A 26104-nucleotide genomic window follows, 5' to 3' on the forward strand; every position below is an offset into this window, starting at 1 on the left:
ATGTTACAACTAAGTGAGGCTGCAGATGTGACTTTTATGTAAAAGTGACTCAGGGGCTTATCCTGACACAAGTCGCAGACGCAAGTCTGGAAGAGAATAGAGCGGTTCTTAGCAGAGGCTTCTTTTTTTAAACTCTAACAGTGATTTTCTATTTTGGTCCTCTGAGAGCTTTTTGATTATGGAAGTGATTAGTGATCAGAATTCAAATGATAAAGCTAATTTGAAAATTCAAATGCATTAACAGAAATGCTTTTTAATTTTCAGAATATGAGTGTATTATTTGACTCAAAAATAAAATGATGATTAATTTATCTAATTTGAATTTTAGTTTTCAACTTAAAAAATGCACAATCTTTGACTAAATTAAAATGAGGAAGAAAATGACATTTGCTTTATAATTTTCAAGAATGTGCATTTTTTAAGGTGAAAACTAAAATTCAAATTAGATAAATTAATCATCATTTTATTTTTGATTAAAAAGCATTTCTGTTAATGCATTTGAATTTTCAAATTAGCTTTATCATTTGAATTCTGATCACTAATCGCTTCCATATTTGATTAGTTAGGATCGACTGATATTTAAAACTTTCTCATCTGAATACAAGATACAAGTTGGATCAAGTCAATATCACCAGATCTGATCTACATTATTCTTTTTGGCTCGCGCTCGAGAAGAGATTTATTGAAATCAGCTGCTGTGGTTTTTAGCTTTGGGGGAAATCCTGAAGAAGCTTTCTGGCCTCAGTTGCACATATTTGAGATGGCTCCAAACTGCAGCAAAGCTCCTAAAGAACCCTTTTTTATTTTTATTTAATGCAATGGGAGCAAGAACAACACTCACAAAATAAAGTACACACACATGTACATGTACTTGTTGTCACTGAGGCTGCACCTTCTTTTGGGTCAGAAAGCAGGCCAGGAGGTGTTAAGTAGTCAAAGAAAAGAGCTATTATTAAAATATTTGAATATAAGCTCTAGAAATATTTGAATAAATGAAAAGGTGCAGCCTGGCCAACACATGGTATCATGGTGTACTTTTGAATTTTGAAGAGTTGCAGAGGAAGAAAAAAAAAAGACAAAAAAAAAGTGCAAAGCAGAGCGGTGAAGTGATGAAGCTGAGAAGATCCTGAGACCTCGAGCAGGTCAGACTCTTTAAGATTGACTCAGTTAAATATAATCTTGTATTCATTGATCCTAGAATAATAATATTTAAATGTTATTGAAATATCATCCACTTGTTTTGAAAACGGTTTTATCTTTCCGATATAAATTACAATGGACAAAATGGCAAAGCATATATCTGCAAAAGCATCAAAATATTCAAATAATTTTAATTTCACAAAAACATCCTCATCTTATGTCAAGATAGACCTTGAGTTACAGACATTTTGCAGACAATCTGTTTTAATGTTTGTGAAACATTATTTTTGAAATATTATTTCTGAGTTAACTTTTGAGAGTCATCCTCTTTGTCTCCCATCCAGTTTTATTTACATCAGTTATCATGGTGCAATGATTTATAACCATGTCTTTGATATTACAGGAAGACAATATAAGACTCAGGAGCTTTCAGCTTCACCACCGTTAACAAGCATGAAGATAAACAATATTAACGAGCCATGAACAGAGCCCGGCGTGCAAAACTGGACACCAAGGTCCTCGTCATAGGTCCTCGTCTATTCTTTGTTTCTTTCAACTCAAACGTGGAAATAAAATTTAAAAAACAGTATACATCTCTTCAATCAGCTAACATAAAATATCAGAAAAATACCCATACTCTGCGTCCCTATTAGTAACATGCTGGAAACAAACTGGGTCCAGAATAACTTTAACCTCCTCTTACAACACCTGACAACGACTCCCCTGAGTTAGATTCAGTAGATGATGAACTCTGTACGTGTAACATTGTTAAAACGAAACACTACGACTGATGTTAGTCTGCAGCTAAGGAGAGAGAAATAATCAATCCCTTTTTTAAGATCACGTTATGACTGAGATCACAGCAGTGAATGACATCATCACCCACATAACACAGAGTTACAGCATCGACTTTGTGTAATTTAATCTGCGGGACATATTCAAAACAGAGGGACTTCAATGGACTGTGATCATTTATGCTTAGTGGTTTGAATTATTCGCTGGGATAATGACTAATGCTGAATCACAGTCGCCCTCGCTGAAAAACGTAGTGCCTGTGAATTATGGATGCATTTTATCACCAGTGAACAATAAGGAGGAACAGTATGTGGAGTGAAGACACACAAAGCTACGACACACAGCTCCATGATTGTGTTCAGACAAATAAAAGAGACTGAAATAATTATACATCCAGTGTAGAGGGAGGACAACCTGTCAATCAAAGAGTCAATCATGGGAGAAGGTTATATAATCGAGGCTGTAATCATTTCTTTCAGACGAAACAGAACTCATACCACATATTTAAACAAACGATATTAAAAAAGAATGATGACGACCCCGAAGCTGAAAAGATTACGGGGATCGTTGTCTCCGTCATCCACATGAAACAACCTGAAAGAGTTCAGCTACAGACTCAATCCTACCGAACAAAAACATGTAAGAATTAAACAACAAAGAGCAAGACAGAAATCACAAGTATCCTGAAACAACCTGAAAGAGAGAACCTTAACGAGAGCTTCTGATCATAGGAAGTTATTAAAGGCCATTGCAGCTCCAGTAGAACAGAAAAGGACGGTTAAGAAAAGAGAGAAAAACTCTTTTTAACAATTTAAAGTATGAAAAAGTGTAATATGATATACAAGCTAGCATATCATTTGACTCTGTATGTTTACTGTTTGGTTTGAGGGCTTTCTGAGTCATATTTTCCACCAAGTTACACAATCTATTCTCTTTGTTGTGGACAAACAGATCAAGAGTTCAAGAGAGGACACAGTGTTTTGTTTTTCACAAGTGAAGTACATGAAAAATCAGTTTAAGTCCCTCAGTGGAGCCTTTTAGTTACACACAGCTGAATCCTGCAAGAGAAAAAGCCCCAGCAGACTGAGACAAGTGACAAACACGTCTCAACAACTCAAAACGCTCCCAAAGTTCTGAAAGTAAAGGAGGAGGAATAATTCAACAGCAGGGAGAAGAGTTTAAAGATGTAATTGTTACCTGTGGCTCCACTGGCGGTGCATGACGGGCGGGCGCCTCAGATGCCGGGTTTCCGTTGGGGTAAGAAGACTCGGAGCGCGGTGGAACTGGAGGCTGCTGTGGTTTGGTCTGAGCGGCCTGAGGAGAACCCTGGATGTTCTTCCGGTATCGCTCATCAGCCTTGAGAGGAGAGACGAGTGAAGGACAAACATTAGCATTGGATTGAGACTACTGGTGAATGTGAGTGAGGAGACAAACAGGAGGAAGGGGACAGACACCGTTAGGCACTACGGTTTGTTAGTTTCTCCCCGCAGAGCAAAGACGCTTCGGACGAGCTGTGAGAGAAAGTCGTCTGCTGATACAGGCTCACCAACAGGAACGACAAAGCCCTTCCTGAAGGGCAGCAGTGTTATTGTTGTCATTAGATTCCCACATCGCTGCTAGTAGGAGGACGGCATCAGGAACAGCGAAGAGAGTCATGCATTTTTCATGTAGAGGGAAAAACAACGACACTGAAACAGAGAGGTTAGGACGCACACAGAGGGTCCAGGACTCTGATTTAAAAACAGAGAGTTTGTCTGTGTGTGAAAGAGTCTGTTTAGTTTTTAAAGTCAAAGTTAATTATAGACACGACCGGAAAAAGACATAATCCAATTTGAATTTGAAGATGACTACTCTGAATGTTCCCAGCATGTATTTAGATCTTCTATGAAAGGGATTTTTCAAGTCATTGTAAACCATTTTAAGGGGCACAGGTGGCCTAGTGGTTAGTTTGTACGCCCTATGTAAAGTAGGCGGCCAACGTTCACATCCAGCCTGTGGCTCCTTTTCCCTGCAGGTCAGTCCCCACTCTTTCTCGCTCACTGACTCTATCCACTCTCCTGTCTCTAAAATAAAGTCATAGAAACCAAAAAAAATACATCTTAAAACAAAAACATTTAAACAGCAACACTTGGTTCCTGTCACTAAAAAGGTTTCGCATCAGTTTCAAGGTGATGACACATGAATACTCAAAGCTGCGGATTGTTTTTAGCTGTTTTGCTGCTTTCATAGATCTCAGAAGAGACTCTGGAGATTAAAATGACAAGAAAAGATATTGTAATAGTTAAACTTGTGGAATGTACCTTTAAGATTTACTGTGTTGCTAAGTTACTAGGGGAGCCACGTTACCAGACGGTGCCTTGTTTTCTATCCTTGAAGTCAGCATGAGCAGCGCCTCTGCTATGGACGGATGCCTTTAACTGACCTCCTACTTTCCTTTTGTGTCTCAACTCAACAGAGACGTGAGGGTTTGTGTGGACGCTATTTTTTTGTTCATGTCTGATAAAACAGTATCCTGACAACCAGGCTTTGTAAGGTTGATGTGAAGTTTGTAATAAACAACGAGTATTGCGGAAACCCCAGACACATATTTAAAAAAGAAAAAAGAAAATAAACACTCGTTTTTTTGTGTCTGTGGCCCTCCTTCATGGGTATCAGAGGATTACTTAAGCAGTTCTTTCTTTGAACCCAAGTCCAAACCAATTCCTGCACAGAAAACTACAAACAACACTTGGTCATCAGGTACTTTGAGAGAAGGCATTTTTCTCCCTTCCTCCCTCACCAGGTGTTAAATGGTAACAGCAGGTCGCCACGTATAGAGGGACAAGCATTCACACTGAGCACTAATGAGGTGGCTAATTATTACAGTGCCTTCATTAATATGGCTGTGAAGACAACGATGAGGTAAATTAAAAGAGCTGAAGAATCCTCATTCAAGGGAGTTAGCTCAGGACTGCAAATGGAAGTGCTCAACCACTGACTTGTCACTGAAGTGAGTGATGGTGACAGCGGCCTGTGAGAATGTGTCATCAGGTCACACCAGTGCTATTTGAGCTGAAGTGGACGTACACATAAGAGACCTTATTTGTCGCTAATGCTGTTTAAGTAGATAGAAAACGTTCCTGTTCACACATTTGACTTCATCACAACTTGAAGACTGTGACAGGGACTGGATGGCTTTCAGCTTTTGGTCACCAGAGTGTATTTGCAACATGGACCCGTTTAATTATTAGAATCAAAAGATTAGAAAGAAGTATTAATTGATTATAGTCATTAGCATTATCTACAGAGCAACCCACACCAGCAGCTAGCCATCACCATGAACATATTACACACCCCCAAAGCAGTGTGAGTGAGTACACACAAGCAAGAGAAGCATTCTACAGCGGTCAGTGTGACCGCAAAGAGCTGTAGGGGTTCACCTCTCTGATTGGCTCAGAGTTGGGGGCGGGACCTTGGAGGTCTGCAGCAGGAAGCTTGGGCTCTGTAGTTTTCTCCAGACTGCGACTCTGACCAGATCTCGTCTTGTCAGAGTCAGCGCTCTGCAGTGGTTTTGTTGGATCAGGGTCGGGGTTCTGCAGAGGTTTTATCCTGTCCTGCTCCAGGCTCTGAGAGGGTTTGGTGCTCTGTTGCTGAGCAGGTTTGTTACTGTCCAGGTTCTGGTTCTGCTGCAGAGACAACAGGTAGGCCTGCTCCTGCTGCAGCTGCTGCTGAAGCTTCTGGGCTTGACGCTGCTCCTCGAGCTCCCGCCATTTATACTCCTGAGTGCAGGAAGGGTCACGTTTAACAAAAAAAAAAAAAACCTCTGAGGGAGACGCCGGGCAAGTCGTACCGATTTAACAAATAATAATGTAATAAATTACAGCTCCTTTCAGATGACAACTCAGCAACTTTAATAATGTTTATTAATCCGGCCAAAGAAAACCTTTAAACCTTCTCTCAGTGTGAAAGCCAACCATGATGTAAAGGAAACAGGTTTCTAAACGGTGACTGTAGAGAAACCTGTGGACTGCAGCCAGCGGTGGAGTGATAGTGTGAAGCCTGGAAGTGGGAATACGACTGCTCATATCCTTTAATTATCTGAGTATCCTCTGTGAATCCCAGAGGACTTGAACTCTTTTAAAAATACAAAAAAAACAAGTCATACAAACCTGTAAAGATAGCGCAGCCTGCCTGACCTGCATAACATCTGGAATACAAACAGGGGAAACCCTCTCTTCCCACTGGATGACTAGTTTCCTGGTGACGACATCGCCCTTACTAAGGGACTGTAAACATCCCAACTTCCCCAGTAAGAACACGAGAATAACTATTATGATTCAACCTCAACTGTTAATGTGTCCACTGGGCTCCACAAGAGTCATACGTCAGCGCCAAAAACTGGATTCAGTATTAGATCGGAAGAAAAACGGATTGAGGAAAGTTTGCGTAACAGAGGAATAATGAGATCCTGCATTATGAAATGTAACGACCCGGGAGCTGTGGAAACAGTAAAGAAACCACTTGGGACACACAAACTGAAGGAAATAACATTTGAATGAACATCATAGATTTAAATACATGGAGAAGAATCTATTTTAAGAAGCAGAAGGAACAAGAGACGGAGGGAAATACGGGCCAAAACTCAGAATCAAATTGCCTAGATGGTTTAAAGGAAACAGAGAAATGTAAGGAAATTCACTTCATGTAAACATTGGCCTCATTTAGGATATTTTAGGTTCTAAAGGATTTACAGGTACAAAAGGTTTTCAGATGCTCCGGTGAATCACTTCAGCTGGCAGCTAAAAGACGGGCTGTAATTACTGCAACGTCATACTTAAGGGCAAAAACACGGGACATTAATCAGCGGCTTACGACTCTTCTTTTTGGTGTTATGTACCGGTAAGGGTCAGCCATCAACCAATCGCTGACCTGTATTTGTGCACTGCATCCAATGAAAGGGCTTGTTTGTGTCACTCACTTACAAGCCACTCCTCGCAGAATTTGGGAGTTTGTCTTTGACTGTCTAATTTGTCTGAAGTAATTTACTGAAACCTTTAATGCACCTTTTAGTCATTTAGATCTAAAATATGAAACAATCAGGGTCAGGTTTAAACCAGGAGGATTCCTTTTTCAATGGGAGTCTGAGGCCCCGGGTTAAGACGGTGCAGACCAACACTCACCAGCAGCATGGCCTGTTCATGGAGCAGCTGCTGTTGGAGGATCTCCAGGTGCCTCTGCTCCTCCTCCAACTGACGACGGATGTACTCCTGTTAGTCAAACACAGACCCTGTTAGTTCCCTTTTGGAAGAAAAAAAATCCACCACATAAAGCCTCTTAATTATGACGAGGGTCCAAGAAATGTGAATTTTTTTCAAATTCAAAATTTGAAAAAAGAAATCAGTTAAATAAAGTGATTCATAAACACGCTCGTGTAATTAAGCCAATGTCATGTAAAACCTGCAATGTCATCATGCATGTACCATCAAAACCTTACTCTCAAAACTTCATGGCAACTGTTGAAGAAGACATAAGTAGAAGATTCCCAAATCAAATATGTTTTTTTATCCAATATTTCCATGGTTACCAGCAAAGTGACAAAAAAAACAAAAAAAACAAACATTTTCAGCTACTTGGTCCATGATGGATCTCATAAAGTGTTTTAGTATTTTAAGTAATTTTGTGTGAAAAAAGAAGACTGTTGGTCGTGCAAAATTACTTAAAATACTAAAACACTTCATGAGATCCATCATTTTGTTTTTTTTACATTTTATTCTCGCAACTTCGGCCATTGTCCTCTAAAATCGTTACCAATCCCACTGACAGCCTGACATCTCCCCCCTGTTTTGATCTCTGTGTGATTCTGTCTCGTCGTACCTGTTCACGATCGGCCCTCCTCTTCTCCTCTTCGGCCCGCCTGCGCTCCTCCTCCTCTTTGCGGCGTCGCTCCATGTCCTCGACACGCCTCTTCTCCTCTTGCTCACGCCGGCGCTGCTCGCGCTCCTGCTGCCTCCTCATCTCACGCTCACGCCGTTGTTGCTGCGGGGAGGGGTGGGGGTGTGGGGGGGGGGATAAACCTGTTCATGTCCCAGCTGACAGAGTGTCCTAGATCTGAGTTTCTGTCTCATCATGTTTGACACAGACCTCTTGCTTTTTTTGTGCAACTTAAAGCAGCGGAGTTTTGAGCTTTGTGTTTTTGACAGCATGGGTAAGCGGTACAACAACACGTCCTGAGCGGTGTGACCTGAACAGACGTTTGATTTGTTGATGCTGTGAGCTACATGTTAGATCATTAACCTAATATTCGTCTTGCAGCAGAGCAGAGTTAGCACAAACAAGACGGAGCACGCAAAGAGAGTCTCACAGCCAAATCTGAGGCGACCCACTTTAGTGTCTGTGATACTCTCTCTGTGGACTAACCAATGAGCCGAGTACTAAGTGCATTCATACAAGTTTATATGTTATTAAATGTGTCCAAGAAGATCAATTATCAGCATAGAGAAGAAGCTCGTCTGAAGGAGCAAAACACATAACAGTGACACTCTAAAATAAAATATTAAGCATGACAAGATCATTTTTAAGGAGGCTACATTTTGTTATTATAGAATTGACGGCTCATTAGTAAAGATTAGACGATCGGTCTAACAACCACAGAGCTAACCATCAGGAGTTTCTGGAAAGTGACACTGAAAACGACTGGTTTCAGATTCTCAAAGTTAAATAATTTCAGCTTTTATTATCAGTTTAACGTCTGTTTATATGCACTTTAAGTCTAATAAGTCTGGATTTTGAGCTGTTGTTTGTAAAACAAGTCAACGAGAGGATGACGACACTTTTGGAAGATTGAAGTTTTAAGTAAGTTGCTGTTTTTCCAATGTCTGCCTTTATTTGTTGCTTTGGGTAAACCACACCCCTTTATTGAAGCCACTCCCCCTCAGGTATGTGCATGCTGTTCACACTTGCACACTTGCAAATAGTTCTTTTGCATGTTCTTCTTCACAGTAAAAGATATGAGACTTGTTTCCATTGATCTACAAACTGATGCACAGTTTGCAGCAGTTTGTATAAATTCAGTCTGAGCACTGAATTCTATTTTCATAGCATGCATTCAAACTCAAGCCATCTGTCCAAGGACCTGAGATCTTTGCTGCAAATCCACCAGCTGTCAAGGAGTTTCAATGCATTGCTCGTGACTTCTTTTGCAGAAGTCTTTCTAAAACGTTTTATTTATTACACTAAATTATATTTGTTCTTTTCTCAAACTTAGACGGAGTACACCAGTCTCTAACAACATGTGTTTACCTTCTCCTGGAGGGAATATAAATCAAAACAGTGGATGAGCTGAAGCGACATGAGCAAGATGAAATGTCGACGTTTCAAGCCCTGCTTTCAGATTTAAATCATTGAATCATGGTAATATCTTAAGTCTGACAGGCACTTGGCTCTTTAAGCAGACAGTCGAAGATATTAAAACCGATTTCTGTCCGTCACAGTGTGGCTAAAAGGGGCAGCGTATTTGGCTGAAGTAATCGTGACGCATCGTGTTTGCACCAAACTCAGAGATCTGCCTTCAGGTGTCCACAGCAGGAGGCGATCAATCAGAACAGGAGAGCACACGAGCAGCTGGATTTATTTCACATGGCTTCAGTTCAGCTGCGGTTTCTGCTGTGTCATTCATCTACAAGCCGCGTCATGAATCACAAACACAGCCCCGAGCTGCAGACACTGTGGGAAAACAAGAGCTGAAATACAACTTTTATTTTCCCGTCTCTTTTTACAGAAGCGCTGCACTCTCAGGTGGAGTGAACCAACATGCTCAAACTCTCTGCTCCCGTCTTTTTTTTTTTTATCTTCAAATGTACATTTCCCTTCGTGTGACATCACCTCTTATAGTCTTTAGGTCTCTGTCTCTTACTTCAATCCTCTTCTGTCAAACTTCATTCAAATCTTTTTTCCTTGCAAATGTTTACCGCTGCTCCCCTTCCCTCACAGAATATATTTCTTTATTTCTTTAAGAGAGCTGAGGAGGAGAAGTGCAGCCAGGCTCAGGCAGACACAAACAGAAGAAGAACCTGAGCTCAAAGAGACAAAGGGAATTACAAAAACAGGTTTTTAAACGTGTCCTCTGGGGGAAACAATTTATTCTGCTGCCTAAATTTGATTTCAGAGTCTGTTATTTTCAAATGATCCAGAAAATTACTTTCCAATAACCACAAAGTCAAAAAATAACATGTACTTGACAAAGTGGGTAAATACTACCGCTGCTCGATTGTAGCAAATAGTCACAATGATTCTGATTGATATCGAGATCACGATTACTTAACACTCTTTAGCTCACTACGAGAGCAGAGACTGACTGCGGTGTTTTCGATGTGGGAGAAGGAATCAATTTGAAGGAATGGAGGCCTTTTGTCTTTGATTTTCGGGGTCATGGTTTGTTTGGTTTTTTTATTTTAAAATGGGTGCATCATGGGGCGCTGGTGGCGCAGTGGTTAGTGCGTGCGTCCCATATATGGAGGCTATAGTCCTCAAAACGCGGGCGGCCCAGGTTCAAATCCAACCTGTGGCTACTTTCCCGCATGTCAATCCCCACTCTCTCTCTCTCTCTCCCTGATTTCCGACTCTATCCACTGTCCTATCTCTCCATTAAAGGCACAAAAAGCCCAAAAATAAATCTTAAAAAAAAAAGCATTTCCTGCTTGAGTTGTTTGTTTAGTCTTTCTTAAAGTAATGAAAGTCCATAAAGATTGAAGTATTTAATATCTTTTAATTTGTTATATTAATGATGAATATTTGACTGAAGATAAGAGAACTGAAAGGATAAAGGAACACTTCTTGAGAGCTCACCTCCTCCAGCCGCCTCCTCTGCTCCTTCTGCTGCTCGATACGTTTCTGCCTCTCAGCCAGCAGTTGGCGCTTGTACTCCTCCTGCTCGCGGAGCTGCTGCTCCTGGAGGAGCTGCTGGCGACGCAGCGCCTCCGAGCGCTCCTTGTTCTCCTGCTGCAGGCGGATGAAGTCACGGCGTAAAGTCGACTCGCCGGGCACGTTGACTATGGAGCTGCACGAAAGACACAACGAGAGGGTTTGATGAAGGCGAGCAGAATCAATCAAAGAAGAGATACATAAAGCTTTTAACTTCTTAGACGTCATTGCTAACATTCTTGTGCATTCAAGTTATCTATCAGAAATATCATTTTGTTCTTTATTTACCTTTACCAATAAGTCATGTAAAAGAAATAGTAAGTATAGTAAGTAAAGAGCAGACGTCACAAAGAGCTTCACAATAAAACAAAAACAGAGTACAAACAGTCACATGAAATCAAATACAGACAGATCAAACAAAGGCAAGTCTGAACAGACGAGTCTTTAGCTGCTTTTTAAAAGTTTCCACGGAGGTCAAGGCTCTCAGTTCTGGGGGAAGACAGTACCAAAGTTTAGGTGCCACAAATTGTGGGGCGATATATCACCTGTTAACATGTTCTTACCTTGGCTCTCCTTCTTGCTCTGAGGCCTCTTCTTCCTCCTCTTCGCTGCCACTGTACTCATACTCAGTCTCATCTGACAACAGTAAGGATGAAGGATATATCAACAAACAAACGTTATTGAATAGTTAATAAACCCAAGTCAAACAGGTAGACTAGAAAATGGGTCAGGGAATGGAAATACATGTTTTTTCCCTCTAAGGTGACATCAAACAGGATTTTAGCTGCTTCTCTTCCTCTGAGAACAAAATGAAATAAATGTCCCCCTGATGTTTTCTCCAAGGTTCTTCATGAGTTCAGTGTTGTCCCATACTGACAAATGTTGGATTATGACGACGGTGAAACTGCCCATGAGCTTGAGTTTTACCATCAGAGATGAACACCAACATGGACTCACCCTTCTCTCCCCTCTTCTTCTTGGTCCGGTCGATGTGGTCTTTGAGCTGGATGCGGACCTGCCTCTCGTTGGGCTGGTCCCGGATGAAGGGGTGTTTGAGCAGCTGCTCGGTAGGAGGACGCTGGGTGTAGTTCTTCACCAGGCAGCCCTCGATGAAGCTGAAGAACTTCTTCGACCTATCAGATTCATGTTCAAGAAGTGTGGTTATTAAGAGATACGCGTTAAGACTTCAGAGAATGAGTCAAACATTTCAATCTTGATTTCTCACCATTTTTTGGACTTGAGTCGAGGAGGAGGGTTTCTAGGAATAAGGAAGAGGGCTCTCATTGGATGCATGTCACACAGAGCTAGAGGAGACAAAACAGAGAACACAGGTAAGAGAGAGGAGAGAGAGCAAACATCATGATATATATATATCATTAAGGCCAACCTTTGCTTTATTCACAAACTGTCACTAGAGGTTAGAGAGAAAGTGAAAATCACAGCTCAGTTGACTGAAGCTTAAACAACAAACAATTATTTCAGGGTTTTATTAACCTGATGACATTCAATTTTCATTTTGCAAAAAAGAGCCATAAGAATCATCAGTAGAAGTCGGTATAGAGATCCATCAAACCCGCTATTCATTCAGTTAATGTTGTTGAAATTTCATGAATTAGTTGATTACAGTATTCTGCAAATTATGTTTAAAGCTAATCAGAAAACATTGCCAAAAAACAGATTTGAAAAAAGGGAAAGCCGTTATAATTTAAAAGGAACAGAGATCTTTAATAAACTGAGATTCAGAACCAAATTGAGTAAAACGTTGTTTTACTGTGAAAGGAATCTCAACAGAGAAACTAAAGAATCAAAATCAAACATGATATTTAAAAGAAAAATTAAAGCTAGCTTGTTGAATAAATATGTGGAAATATGTCAGTGAGACACTGTTTTTTTTTTTCGTGATACTGTAATAATAATTTATTGTAATATACTTTGTGTATAATGAATTGGTAAGGTGGACTCACAGGGGGGCTGCCAGTGGCTGTGTTTGCCTGCAGCCAATTTAATTTAATTTAAATTGTTTTTGAACGAAGTGTTTTGTTTTGTTTTAATTAATGTTTTGTAAAAGAGGGGCAGATGTTATAAGATTAGTCTTCTTTCTGCTCCTTTTCATTCAAAATTTGAGATTTTATGTTTGTTTTTTGTTTTTTATGAAATAAAATTGACAAATAAAAAAAATAAAAATAATTGGTATTAGCCATGAGTATCTTTGAGTTAACATTCTGGGGCAGCAGTAGGCTAGCTCAGTCTGTTGGGACCTGGGTTTGAAACCGGAGGGTTGCTGGTTCAAGTCCCGGTGAGGTGTAAAATATGTTGGACTGGTAGAGGTGCCAGGTCACTTCCCGAGTACTGCTGAGGTGCCCTTGAGCAAGGCACCGAACCCCAGAACAGTTTAGGGGTTGCCCCTGTGTAGCAGCCATACTATGTCATCTCTCCACTTATTCATGTGTGTATTTCAGGCCTGTGTGTGTGAGAAGCATGTCTCTGGAATAACAGAGTGCAAAACCAGACTTTCCCTCAGGGATTAAAAAAAGTATGCAAGATTAAAAAATGCAGAATTTAAAAAAGGACATAACCTGAAGTTTTTGCATCCTGAAGATAAGAAGGGCTGAGACGCAGTGAGTAAAGATGGAGAATATATTACACCATGGCTGTCTGATCTCTTGCAGAACATGCGTTACAAGCTGCATTAACTGCATTTGATTGGATCAGGCAGTAAAATAATTTGCCAGATATGTATCATGCACCTTTGCCCCAAATGATATGTTGAGTAACTTTTTCAAATTGCTGCTAGAGTCAATGGGTTCATTATCTGTTTGCAGAAGTTGTAGATGCTGCTCTTGTCCCACTTTGTGCTGAAATGGCATCAATTCCTCAAAACGAACATTTAAAGGATTTCCTGTTTTCAAAACGCCAACCAAACCAACGTGATGTTTAAGTGATGTGTACTTACGAGGCGCTCCCTCTGCCATCTCTATGGCCGTGATTCCACATGACCACAAGTCACTCTGCAGGACAGAGGAGCAGAAAGGGTCAATGAGTTTGAGTCCTGTTTCTTTTATTCATGCATGTTTATTCCTACTGTGGAGCAGGCTGCTCATATCTACGATCAAAGTGTTTTTTTTTTTACTTTTTAAACTCATGCAACTGCTTTTAAATGAAGCACCATTTATATCTCTCATTCCAGACGGTGATTTCTGACACTACGAGCAAATTATTCAAGAATGTTGGATTCCGGAGATAATGTCCTGATTATTCTGGATATTTATCAAACAAACATCTGCAGGTTGATACGTCTATCACAAAAGCTTTTGGATGTATGTTAAACTGTTTATCAAGTGTTTTTTCCCCCGCCTTTGTTCTGATTTCTTACCCTGTAGTCATAGGTAGCGTCTGGGTTTTCATCACAGGCGATGACCTCTGGAGCCATCCAATATGGCGTCCCGATGAAAGTGTTCCTTCGTCCCACCGTCCGGTCCAGCTGAGCGCTCACACCAAAGTCCACTGGGGGAAAAAAAAGTTGAATTTAATTATCATCGGAACAAAAACATTTCATTTGCATATTTTTTATAAAAGTAAAAGAGAGGCTAAAGACCGACCCTGAATGTCATGATTTTTTTTGGGGACTGATGGAGGTTAAAATATGAAATAAAAAAAACTGAATGTGAAATTTAAAAGAGTGCTGATCCTGTGTTTGAACAGACCAACATCATCAGAGGAGTCATTCAAGTTTCCGCCCCTGAGCCACATTAAAGATTCGGCCTCTTGGCCCGGCACCATGTTAATTAAAATTTGACTCAGCCTGACATCACATTGAAACCGGCACACACGAGTCCTCAGTCTGTGTCGAGTGAAAAAAAAACCTCGGACTCACCTCCTCTGAACTCAGAACTGGACAAAGTGGAGGTGTGTGGTTTATACTGGCCTTCACAGGACAGCTATCGTGCCGTCGTAATAAATACATTTGATTATAAATAGTTAGGCTTAATATTCTCGTCATAAAATAAGATTGATGAGGGGAAAGTCCTGCCCAGCATTCAAACAAAGGCCTAAAATGAAGCAAAGAAAATACAACAGGAGGCTGAAACTCCCAAAACTGTAAAAAAGACATTAAACTACTTTTTTTATTCGAGCAGTTTTCCGCTTCATGCTTGTGCATCGCTCACTTAAAGTCACCCTGGTTAGGATGCAAAGCTCTCTCAAGCTGTCTCGTCAAGTTTGTTTATTAATGAATGAAGTAAGAACAATCTACGAGCTCTTTTGTGTTTAATAATAGCCATGTTGTTACATCTCTCAGTACATGATGATCAGAGAGTCGCACGGTTATTTAGCGGATTTTATTCAAGGATTTGCAGAACTGAGTGAGACAACTGTGCAACAATGGGATACATGACAAAACAACCCAAAGCCAAAGCTCCTGTTGGCCCAAGCTCAGTGCTGACTCAACTGCAGTATTTTTTTTTTTTTTGAGTGCAGGCCCATTTAGAGCCACAATAAAAACCAGACACATACCCAGTTTGACTTCAGCGTTTTCAGTCAGCAGCACGTTTTGTCCCTTGATGTCACGATGGATGACGTGATGAGCGTGCAGGTGAGCTAATCCCTGCAGAGAGGGGAGACAACGACAACGAAATGTTACTCACTCTTTGTTGTGTTAAATGTTTGTGCTTAATCAGGCAACAATAAAAGCATGTGACGCTTTCAGCCTTTCAACAAAAACACACTTGAAGTTTCCCTTCATTGATTGTGGAAAAAATAAATCGTCATGGTTACGGACCCTGAGGATCTCTCTGGAGATGTAGGCGATCCAGTCCTCCTTCAGGGTGTTTCCTTTCGTGTTTTTGACCAGATCTGTGATGGAGCCGGCACCGCAGAACTCCATCACCAGCTGGAGGAGAGAGAGAGAGAGAGAGAGGGAGAGAAAGAGAGAGACGGAGAGGTAGGGAGAGAGAGGGAGGGAGGGAGGGCAGACAGTAAGAAAACACAGTTACAGAGACAATCTGCAAAAGGTGCTACATGCAGCATTTGTACATCAGCAGACCAGTAGCACATGTATTCTGAACGGACACAGTTGGTTTCTATTAGATTTAGCTTCTGTTGTTTCATCTTCTCTTCTTCATTTTTTCTACTTTTGTTTTTATCTGTGTGGAAATATGAGAGCATCTGTTGTCAGAATAAAAGCTGATGGAAAACATTGTTTAACCTTTGCAGGGACTGGGACAGGAGACTGGAAGCAGAAGGGTTGATGGGAAATGTGGTCTTAATGTTGTGAGCACGAGGAAATCCACTGACTCCAAAACAGACTTATATAATATAAAGCAGTTACAGTATGCTTGGATCCATTCAGCGAGAGCGGTTCAAGAGAATCCGACGTGGGAACTCATCAAATGCAAATACTTTATTACTGTACAAAAGAAGAGTGTAAATAAATCTTTCTGAAAACTTTCTACCCAGATTTAAACTGAAATATCTGCATCTTCTACTAATTATGTTTTTAAATCAAGCTTTTTAAACTAATGTGTATTATTTTATCTTTGATGCAATCATTGTTAGGTATATTTTTTGTATCTGATTTTCACCTAGGAGCAATATACCTTTAAATGACTTTCAGTGTATGACTATCTTCACATGTAGGTTAGTCTGAACAAAAGTCACAGGTAGAAATGTCCCTCAGAGATCTGCTTTACACTTTAAAGAGGACATCTTATCCCCCTTTTCAAACAGTCCCCTGTGGTCTAAATGAAACATCTGTGCTTTGGTCAAAATATAACATGAATCAAGCACCAGAGGAGGTTTGTGACCCTGTAGAAACCAGCTCTCTCAGAACGCTCCGTTTTGGTGTGTGTGTCTCTTTAAGTTTTCCTGGTAGATATCACTCCTTCGCTAGAATAAAAATGGTGGACCTGCGCAAAAGTTTTGTTCTAGTCTGGGGGTGGAGTCCATGGGTGGAGATATCAGGGGAGGGGATTTTTTTTAACCAGAATCCCACTGTGACATCACAAGGAGAGCACATTTGAAACAGAGTATTTTTCTCTGTGTTGTAAGACTTATGCAGACCACAAACAAAGGACTGGATGGTTTATTTCACATTGTGTGGGTCAGTAGACTCTCAGGATACCCCGATGTTCAAAAACACTGTAGAAGTTGATTTTTATACCCTTTAATACTGTGAGTACATTCAGAATCTTTTTATTTCAGCATAAGTTTCATCAGAACTTTTTATTTTTACCAGAAACTTTTTCTAACACACATCTGTATTTCTCCTTGAGTAAAGGACGTGTGTACTTTTGCTACCTCTGCAGGGAATACAAAAATATGAAACATGCAATATAACACTCTTCATCTGCTGAAGTAGTGCTGATAGAAACAGAACAATCTGCTGTTTGCGTACAGTTTGTTTCTAGAAGAACAAACTGAACGGAGTCAAACCCTCCCTTATTTTCTGCCTCTGCATTGTGCAGGAATATTTTGAATTAGTTGTGTTGGATTGCAGAAAATGACACGTATACACACTCTCTCTCACACACAATAACACAAACAGCAGACAGCGTGTAGCCACATTAGCCGGGTTGTAAACGGGTCGTGGATGCAGCTGTAAAAACAAACACGGAGCCGTGTTGTGGGGTGAGAGTGAGACCTCTCCTCTTCAGGAACAGCAGAGCTGCGGGGTCATAAAATGAGGTGATCCTGACTCCAACAAGCCCGGCAGCTATAAATCTGTTCTCCCCCTGACGCCTGTTTGTTTCTCATTTTGCTTTGTTTATTATTCATTTCCTCTGCACTGTATCTGTCTCTACTTTGATTTGTTGTGTTGTTTATTACTCTCCTCTCTCCTGTGGTATCCCCCCCCCCCCTCTCTCTCTCTCTGTATGTGTATGAGAGCCAGAATAGGCTATAATGTTGGTGATAATATGTTTGATGTATTCAGGGTTTGCAGGTGAACAGAAAGGCAGTGTGTGTATCATAATAACTCAACATACAGACACATCACAGCCACAGAGACAGGACCCACTGCTAAAGAGATGTTTGAATTCTGATCTCTGATTTCTCTCTTATCTGCTGTCACTGCGGACTACGCTTAATTTAAATATGAGGGGGAAACCTAAAATCAGGCTATTGTAGCACTCTTTGCTCCTTTTTGACACTAAACTTGGTTAAACGAGAAAATCTCAGGAAAGATTTCAGACCATCTTCTCTCAGTAACACAAGATTTTCCTCTCTGATGTTGAATCACTCTCATTCTGTTCCACTGTGCTCCGTGTAGTGTCACTGCTTTTATGAGATCTTCTGCTGTTTTATATGAAATGATAAGCTACCTCGAGGAGACAGCGTGCTGCACATGATGTTTTTGTTGTTATTGTTTTTGGGGGGAAGGAGGCTTTACAGTCGGAAATTAAGAGAGAGAGAGTTGGGACTGACATGTTGGAAAGGAGCCACAAGTCAGATTTGAACCTGGATGGCCCGCTTCTGGGACCGCAGCCTCTGTACGTAGGTCCAAGCGCCCTATCCACTTGGCCACCAGCTCCCCATGTGTGAGGTTTTTTAATTTGGCATGCAGTTCGGTTTAGGACCAGGCCAAGCAGCACGGGAATCTAAAATCTAAAATGTAGGCTTCAGTGTGAACATAGCTTTAGTTTTGTTCATACATGGTGTCCAGAATATGGTAAGAGTTGAAGAGTGTTTGCTGCTCTTTGCCTTCAGCGTGACGGCAGATCATAATAACTGGAGGAAAGAGACTCACCCATAGCTGGTCGTCATGTCCAGGTGGACTCTTCTTGATGAAGGCTCCGTAGTAGGTGGCGATGTTTCTGTGGTGAGAGTACTTCTTCAGCATGTTGATTTCCAGCTTAATTTCTTCCTCCTCATCCTACAAACAAAAGACGGAGACAGGCAGACCCATCAGTGAGGATGTAACACATTTCTGTTACCTGTGAGACGTCCAGGAAGCAATTATATGAACTACTGGAGTAGATCAGAACAAACAATCCTGTTTTCCTCTGCCCAGGTTGTCAAAGCTGTGGAGGGGTTTGTTTGGGAGGAAGGAAAATTAGCAACACAACGGTCCAACAGGAAAATAACTGTTATCTGAGACGATGACAGTGAAGGAGGCAGAGGATGAAGTACTTTCACTTTTTGTCCCCGTGTTCCTTCATTTCTTCCGCTTGGTTTAGTAATCACATTTCTGCAAGTGAAGTTTTAAAGTCGACACGCAGTTTCCCATTTTAATTCTTTATATTTTATACACTTCATATTCTTCAGGAGCTTTTGAATGAAAAACACAAACTAGGATTTTCACAGTTAGGGCCCGACTGATATGGGATTATTGACGCCGATACTGGTTCTGATACAAGGGTGGCGGAAAAATCTGGTAACGATATATTGACCGATATCTTTCTGAGATCTATCATCAATCTTAAGAGACAGATCGTTACACACTGTTATTGTGTTGATCCATCAAATGCTGTTGTGAAAAAACGGTCTTTGAACATAAACCTTTGTTGGACAGTGTAAGAGTGAACTTAAAAATACTCATTTAGACATTTAGAAATGAACTATTATAAAAATCAACTATTTAGAAATAAACCTAAACTGGTTATATCGGCACATATCGGAGATAAAACTAGCCGATACCGATAGCCACATGAAATGCTAATATCGGCCGATATCATTAGCAGGCCAATAAATCGGTCGGGCTCTATTCACAAAACCAGAATTTCAAACTTCCATATGATAAGAGTGAAAATTAAACAATATGCATACTGGTTTTGTTACCGTGGCAACAATAATAGATGTCCTAGACACTGAATATTTGTTAATATCTTGTTTTTTATTATCAAAAATTGCAGACAAACTGCTGCACTCTGACTAAAATGCACAAAACATTGACGTGTTGCCAATGTTTTTGTGCAATTTTAAACAGTGAGCAGGAGTTTGTCTGCAACTTTTAATGGATTCATTCCCCTCCCACATTAACCTGTATTATGAAATAGATGTTGTTTTGGTGCTTTTCTATATATAGATAATTAAAATACCATCTTTATGTTGTATTTATCATTTTAAAACACATGGTAACCAAAAAGTATCAAAGTATCAAACGTCTTTAATGCTGGATTTAAAGCAGCTCAAAAGAAAGCGTGGAAATTGTATTTTTCCTCTCAAGGATCCTAAAAGGCAAACCTATTAGACAACATATTCCATGTAGTACTTAGACTCCCCTGTGTTTTAAAACTCGCCCTTAGTTTTCACGTCATTTGTGTAATGTTTGAGACCTCAGCCCCCTCCAAGTGGGCAACCTTGATATTGAAGACAACGCAGACGAATGTGAAAAAAGTTTTCTTCACAGCTATTCTTCAGTCCATTTATGTTCAGAGGAGCCAAGCAGAGACACAAACAAACATGCAAAGCAGATATCAGCTGAGAATAATAACAACAGCCTCCCGTCACACACTCAGGATATTACAGCACCGACTCAGAGTTCTAACCAGATCAAGCGATTACTTTTCCATCACTGCAGCGTCACAGAGCTTGTATGACATTTATTTGCAATCGATTTGCATCAGCCGAGCCTGTGCGTCTGATTTTACAGACCGACCTGGGCTGACATAACACAAAGTATTCACCGTTATTATAAGCACGATAAGCGGGAGCGTGACAGGAAGCTGCAGACCGGACTTCTGAGCAAACTGAGCACTGCAGAAATCTCCGTGAAGAAGAAGCCAGGAGGAACCGAGAGGGGAAACGGTTTGGCTTTTGTGGTTTTGAAGCAGTTGACCTGCTGATACCTTGAGAGTCCAGATGTAGGAGCGTTGTTATTTTACACTCACTTTGGCTCCATGTGAAAACAGATAGTTTCACAATACGAGAGAATGATGAAACACACTTTATGTAGCACTCGAGTGGATAGAAAAACGTTTTCTTTACAGTCACCATGTTTATTTTCTGTGTCATTGTATGCTTTAAAAAAACAGAATCATAAGAAACAACAACAAAGTAGCTGATAAAAAGAAAGCTCCAAGTTCTGCAGATTAATGAGCCAATCTTTGGACCAATCAGAGGCAGAGCTCTGTGCAGAATATGTGTCTTTCGATGGGATAAAAAACAGTTACGTAAGACAACAGTGTTCAAAGAACAACCAACAATGTCAAAGAATAGATCTTTAGGTTATATAAGAACAGTCCTTAAACTGCTGTATGTGAGTATATGTTTCAATCCGACTATGATGAATGTTTCTGTAGACTGACAACTCAGAGCTGCTTTACATCTGCAAAAGACATTACCCCACATTTATATTTACCACTGCAGGGTAGCGACCTCATTCTGTTGGCTGTCAGAGCATGTCTTTTTCTTTTTTCACAACAGGATATGATTGGTGTTAAATGTTCGTTTTAGCAGAAATCTAAACACGCGTGTCTTATCGAGGCTGTGCAGCTGCAGAGGCAACCGATGACAGACAGACAGACAGACAGACAGACAGACAGACGACTCGGCTGACATTTCTGAATCCTGTCCAGAGATGAAAGGACTTTTCAGCCAAACTACGGCATTTAAAGACAGTTAAGCAGAAGTCATCAGATCTAAAAACGTACATCCTGCCGCTCAGTCTCACTATCTCTGACATACAGGACGCTTAGGTTAACCTGAGTAACGACTATTTCCCTCCGTCACTCATATGGAGAGGGTTTTCTCTTAATTTTTTTCTGCTCGGTTCTTCCTCTTGCTAATTCTGTCATTGCTGAGATAAAAGTGAAGTTATCTCAGAGTAAACAGCAGGTTTTTAGACGAGAACATCCCTGGGATCGAGCTGATTTCTCCTCCAAAAAGAAGCAGATTTTTTTTCCCTCATTCATTTTTTGCTTTAATCTGCTCCGACTGTTCAAAGAGTTCAGACTGTCCGTTGAAGATGAGGTCAGTCGGCCGGATGGTCAGCCAATCCCTTGAGTCAGCCGACCATTTGGTTACCGCTAAAGCCAGGCAGCTAGTCATTTAACCAGGCAGCAAGCCAACGAGTGAGTCAGAGAGCCAACAAAGCAGGCCGCCAGTCCTTCTGCTAATCCACTCATCAGCAGCAGACCGTCAGTCACCCAGCAGGTGAGCCAGACGACCCGCCACTCAACCAGCAAGGCAGTCAGATATATAAGCCACAACTTAGTGGAAATAAAAGCAAAAAATCTAAAGAGCAGAAAGTCAACACTAAGAAAATAGTTCCTTCTTTGGTCGACAGAACATCGCATCGCCCACAAACTGTCAGTCATTGGAGAGTTTTTAGAAAAAGTCAGAATAATTACAGACAGAAGACAGACAGGAGGAAGACAAATACAGCAGGAACAGGCTGACACAATATTCAACAAGAGACATGAAAACTGAAAAACATCTAAAAATAATGTAAGAGTCGTTTACATTCTGTAGTCAGGAAAGCAAAGATCGTTGGAAGAAGACAGACACCCTGAAAACTCTGAAGGCAACTTTAGCTTGAATAGATTTCAAATTAAAGGAAGAATGACTTTTTGATCCAGTAGGTGTCGCCCTTGAGCTCCAGCACTTAACCAAAACAAACTGTTGTTTTTTTACGACACCTCCGCTATTCTGAAGCCTCCGCTCTCCTCCAGCGACACACCTCCAACCCCACTCCACTCGCGTTCACACGAAGCAGTTATTAATTAGAACGCACCATAATTAAGCACCATTGTCCTTGGCTTGAGCTGCAGTTGCCTGTGGTCTGCATTGTTGTGTTGGCAGGCTAATGTTAGCACACTAACTCGTAGCTGATTAATATTCTGTTTAATGACTCATCACATTTTTTCCGAACAAGAATCTGGTCCAGAGTTTGTTGCCAGGTTTCAGAGCACTGACAGTTTTCTATACTGAGCTGCACCAGACGTACGGCCAGCTCAGACGTCAGCCTTCTGTCTGTCAGAGAGCCTCGTTTGGATTCAATGGAGAAAACACAGAAACACACACACACACAGAAACACACACAGACTCTTGTGTGTGTGAGATAGATGAAGAGGCGGTGCAGAAGGAGACCTGGATGTCAGAACACAGCTGCTTCGACAAGGAGACACTGACATCATCGTCTTTCTCTCGACCATCCTTTAACGAACTCTTTTACTCTCCTTCTTTCCATAACTGTCTCCTGTAATGACTTTATCCCCCATGGTCGTGTATCACCCTCTCCATTACTCCCTCAACCTTGTTTTCACAGTCAGTCGCTCAAAAAACAAGGCGTCTCAAAGCTGCTCATTATCATTCCTGGTCATGAGATGGTGGGGAGACACGGCGGCGGGCATATTGCGGCTAAAGTACAACAGCGGTGCTAACAGAACCGCGACCTCCCCCCGGGGAGAGGACGGCCACAGAGAGAAAGCATGATGGAAAATGGACACTGAGGAGGAGGAAGAGTTTGGCTTCAACAAAAGGCAGAGAGAGAATGGCATTTCTTTAACAGGAAGCCAGAAAGAAAAACTCAAGAATTCATCTTGAGTCATGAAAAATGATTACAGTAATATCTACCTGAGGGGTTGAATTGGAAATGGTAGTGACTGCAAAAGATGACCAAACTGTATTTAGACTACAAGCGTGTTAAAGCTGCTTCCTTGGAGTCTTGCAGATAGTTCTAACAAAGTGATTTTCCACAAATCTGCATCAAAATGTAGAAATCAACATTCACTTTGCACTTCATATTACATTTAAATCCCAGCAAATAGTGTTTGTTTCATCTTCAAAATCCTTTATGGCAATAAGGATTCAGAAACACGTGTATCTTAGATACAGTGAATGATTTTGGATTCTGACAACAGTTATGAAAATGCCACACAGCAGAGACAGATGGACAGAGTCTGCAGGCTCATGTGTTTTTTGTCCATCAACAGTTTGCAGCTAAGTGTCTTCACCCCGATACTCGTCAGCCAGCCTCAGTAAAGTAAATCCAGACGCTGCTTCTTGAGAAGGAGATGAAGTTCACAGACGGTGTGCACCTCTAGATGTTGTTGTGAAACCAGGAACAAGTGGGAAGGGTTTTGGCAATCAGGGTGCAAGTCACTCAGGGTGTGAGTGACTTTTCACAAATGATCCTGCAATCAAACTTGCAGAAGAAATTCAATTCACCATGAAGATGATTCTATGAGGGCGTGGGTCGGATATGTACATCAAATGTCATTGCAGTACATCTAATAGAGATATTTCACTCTGAGTCAGCCGTCTGAGTGACATTGCAATTTCCACAACCCCTCAGCTAATCTGTTACAGAACGACAGACTTTATTCCTCAAAGACAAACGTGCAATTCCTCGCCTTCTACACCTTCCCACTTTTCACTTTCACACCTTCTGAGTGGACGGGGAGCAGTGGGAGGTGAGACAGAGAGAGTTGACTTGTACTGTGACTAGTTTGTTTCAGGTGCAAAATTCACAGACAGAGAAATAACAGGCGAGAGAGAATCTGGTGAGAAAAGCATTCAATCCCCGGGAGGCCAGGAGGGTGGAAGTAAAGATGTTGGCTGTGGAGTTTTTTCGCTAATCAAGATCGATCTTTTTTTCTCTCCCGATCTGAATCCCGCTGGATGACTTCCAGTAAACAGCAGCAGAGAGACTCTGAATGCAGAGCTGCTGCACCTCTCTCTCTCTCTCTCTCTCTCTGCATCTATTTATCTGCTTTCTGTAAGAGATGACGATGACTTCACTCCCTCTGTCTATTCTCTCTCTCTCTCTCTCTCTCTCTCACTTCCCCCAGAAAACAGTCTGAGGTGGTGACTGAAAGAAAGATGGCGAGGCATGGGAAGACGATGAACACGAGCAGGAGGTGTGTGCATAAAAAAGAAAAAGAAAGGAAGAAAATCAGTACGACAAAAACAGAACGTTATCGATGAAAACGACGGGTGCACAACAAAGGACATGGGAGGTGTATGAAATGGAGGTGAAGAGCGAAGGAGACGCGCAGCAGTAGCCCCTCCCATAATCCCACTGCACTTCGGCTGAACCGTCTCACAGGATGACGGAGAGGGCAAGAAACTCTCTCTGCTGATTTGTTCTCCTTATCTGAGCTCTCCCGCTCGCTCTGTCTAAGTAGCACTCCCTCGATTCCTACCTCTCCGTCTTATTGTCTGACCACCCGGAGCAGAGACACAGTATAGATACTTTAACACAATTAAAAGATTAGTGCGGCAGTATATTGATATACAACGTAGGATAGCTTCATAGATATAACTATAATAAATAATCAAACACAAAAATATAAACCTGAGGCCTTATGCCAAGAGCTCTTGTGGATTAATCAAAAAATAGATTAAAAATAGAATTTGACAGGGCGCTGCTTTAGCTCTGTGGTTAAATAATGAACCTGATGTAAAGTTTATAGCGCTTCTGAAAACACTCAGCTGCTATTCTGAGTTTTACAATCAGCTTTTGTGCACTTTTTTCAAAACCTGACAATAATTATTAAAACACATTATCTGTTCTACACTTCCTGTATTGTATGGCACTGTCTCACCAGCACATTCAAACAGTCAGCTCAATGTGCTGATGAACACAGCGCTGTTTTCAGTCTGAATCCCCACTAACCGTGCTGATTCATGCGGCCCCCAAATCTGAACAAAGAATTGTGCTGATCCGAGCATTAAACATCCTGATTGGTTGATTCAGCTTTTGTTGAGTCTGGATGCAAACACACAAAAAGAAGCCCAACATGCCAGAAAAACAAACATCTATTGCAATTATGACAAAATAGGAAAAACTAAATGTCCATCCCTATTCCCTAAAAGTTTGAGATGAAGTCTTCTAATTGTTCAATCTTCAAGTGTCACGACCAACGTCAAGGGAAGGACAAAGGAGAGAGACGCATGACATCACTTAAGTTTTATGTAACCATCTTCCATCAAAAAATACCAAGGCCAAATGTTTAAATAATGTCAGTGATGTCTAGCAAGTTGAATGTGTATAAAGAGAAGTGTGCTGAAAAAAGTAAAATAACCTAAACCTCAAATCATATACCCATGAAGCGAGAGAGAAACTGCAGCTGCTTATAGCTGAAGAGCAGCAGACACAGGTGCTAAAAACTGAGTAGGTGCACTTCCTGAGTCTCTCACACAGGAAGTGCAAAGGGCTGTCACATCTGACAAAGCATCACTGGCTAAGGCATTCGATTTGATATAATGTACGAGGAATTGAAGACAAACCCCTCTTGAGTTGCTTCATATGCTATCCTACTTAATAGTAGATTTAAACAAAATATCAACCAGAGGAAGTTATCTTTTATTGAATATAAGCCCAGCTGTGATT

General features: G+C 41.0%; 1 protein-coding gene across 8 annotated transcripts in view; it reads right to left on the reverse strand.

Moving 5' to 3' along the window:
* Positions 1-26104, reverse strand: part of LOC132986586 (mitogen-activated protein kinase kinase kinase kinase 4-like) — a 100310-nt gene that overhangs the window by 22947 nt on the left and 51259 nt on the right. For 6 of the 8 annotated variants that reach the window (XM_061053049.1, XM_061053047.1, XM_061053048.1 and 3 more), the window contains exons 4-16: positions 18575-18700; positions 15611-15721; positions 15346-15436; positions 14207-14337; positions 13787-13841; positions 12059-12137; positions 11791-11966; positions 11397-11469; positions 10759-10969; positions 7789-7950; positions 7095-7181; positions 5355-5693; positions 3133-3291 (exon numbers count right to left, since the gene is read on the reverse strand). In XM_061053049.1, the coding sequence (XP_060909032.1) occupies positions 3133-3291; positions 5355-5693; positions 7095-7181; positions 7789-7950; positions 10759-10969; positions 11397-11469; positions 11791-11966; positions 12059-12137; positions 13787-13841; positions 14207-14337; positions 15346-15436; positions 15611-15721; positions 18575-18700 (1800 nt within the window). The remainder of the gene's footprint in view (positions 1-3132; positions 3292-5354; positions 5694-7094; positions 7182-7788; positions 7951-10758; positions 10970-11396; positions 11470-11790; positions 11967-12058; positions 12138-13786; positions 13842-14206; positions 14338-15345; positions 15437-15610; positions 15722-18574; positions 18701-26104) is intronic. The other 2 variants (XM_061053050.1, XM_061053055.1) reach the window with 1 other exon arrangement.

This window comes from Labrus mixtus, chromosome 13, assembly GCF_963584025.1.
Source record: "Labrus mixtus chromosome 13, fLabMix1.1, whole genome shotgun sequence".
NCBI classification, from domain to species: Eukaryota; Metazoa; Chordata; class Actinopteri; order Labriformes; family Labridae; genus Labrus; species Labrus mixtus.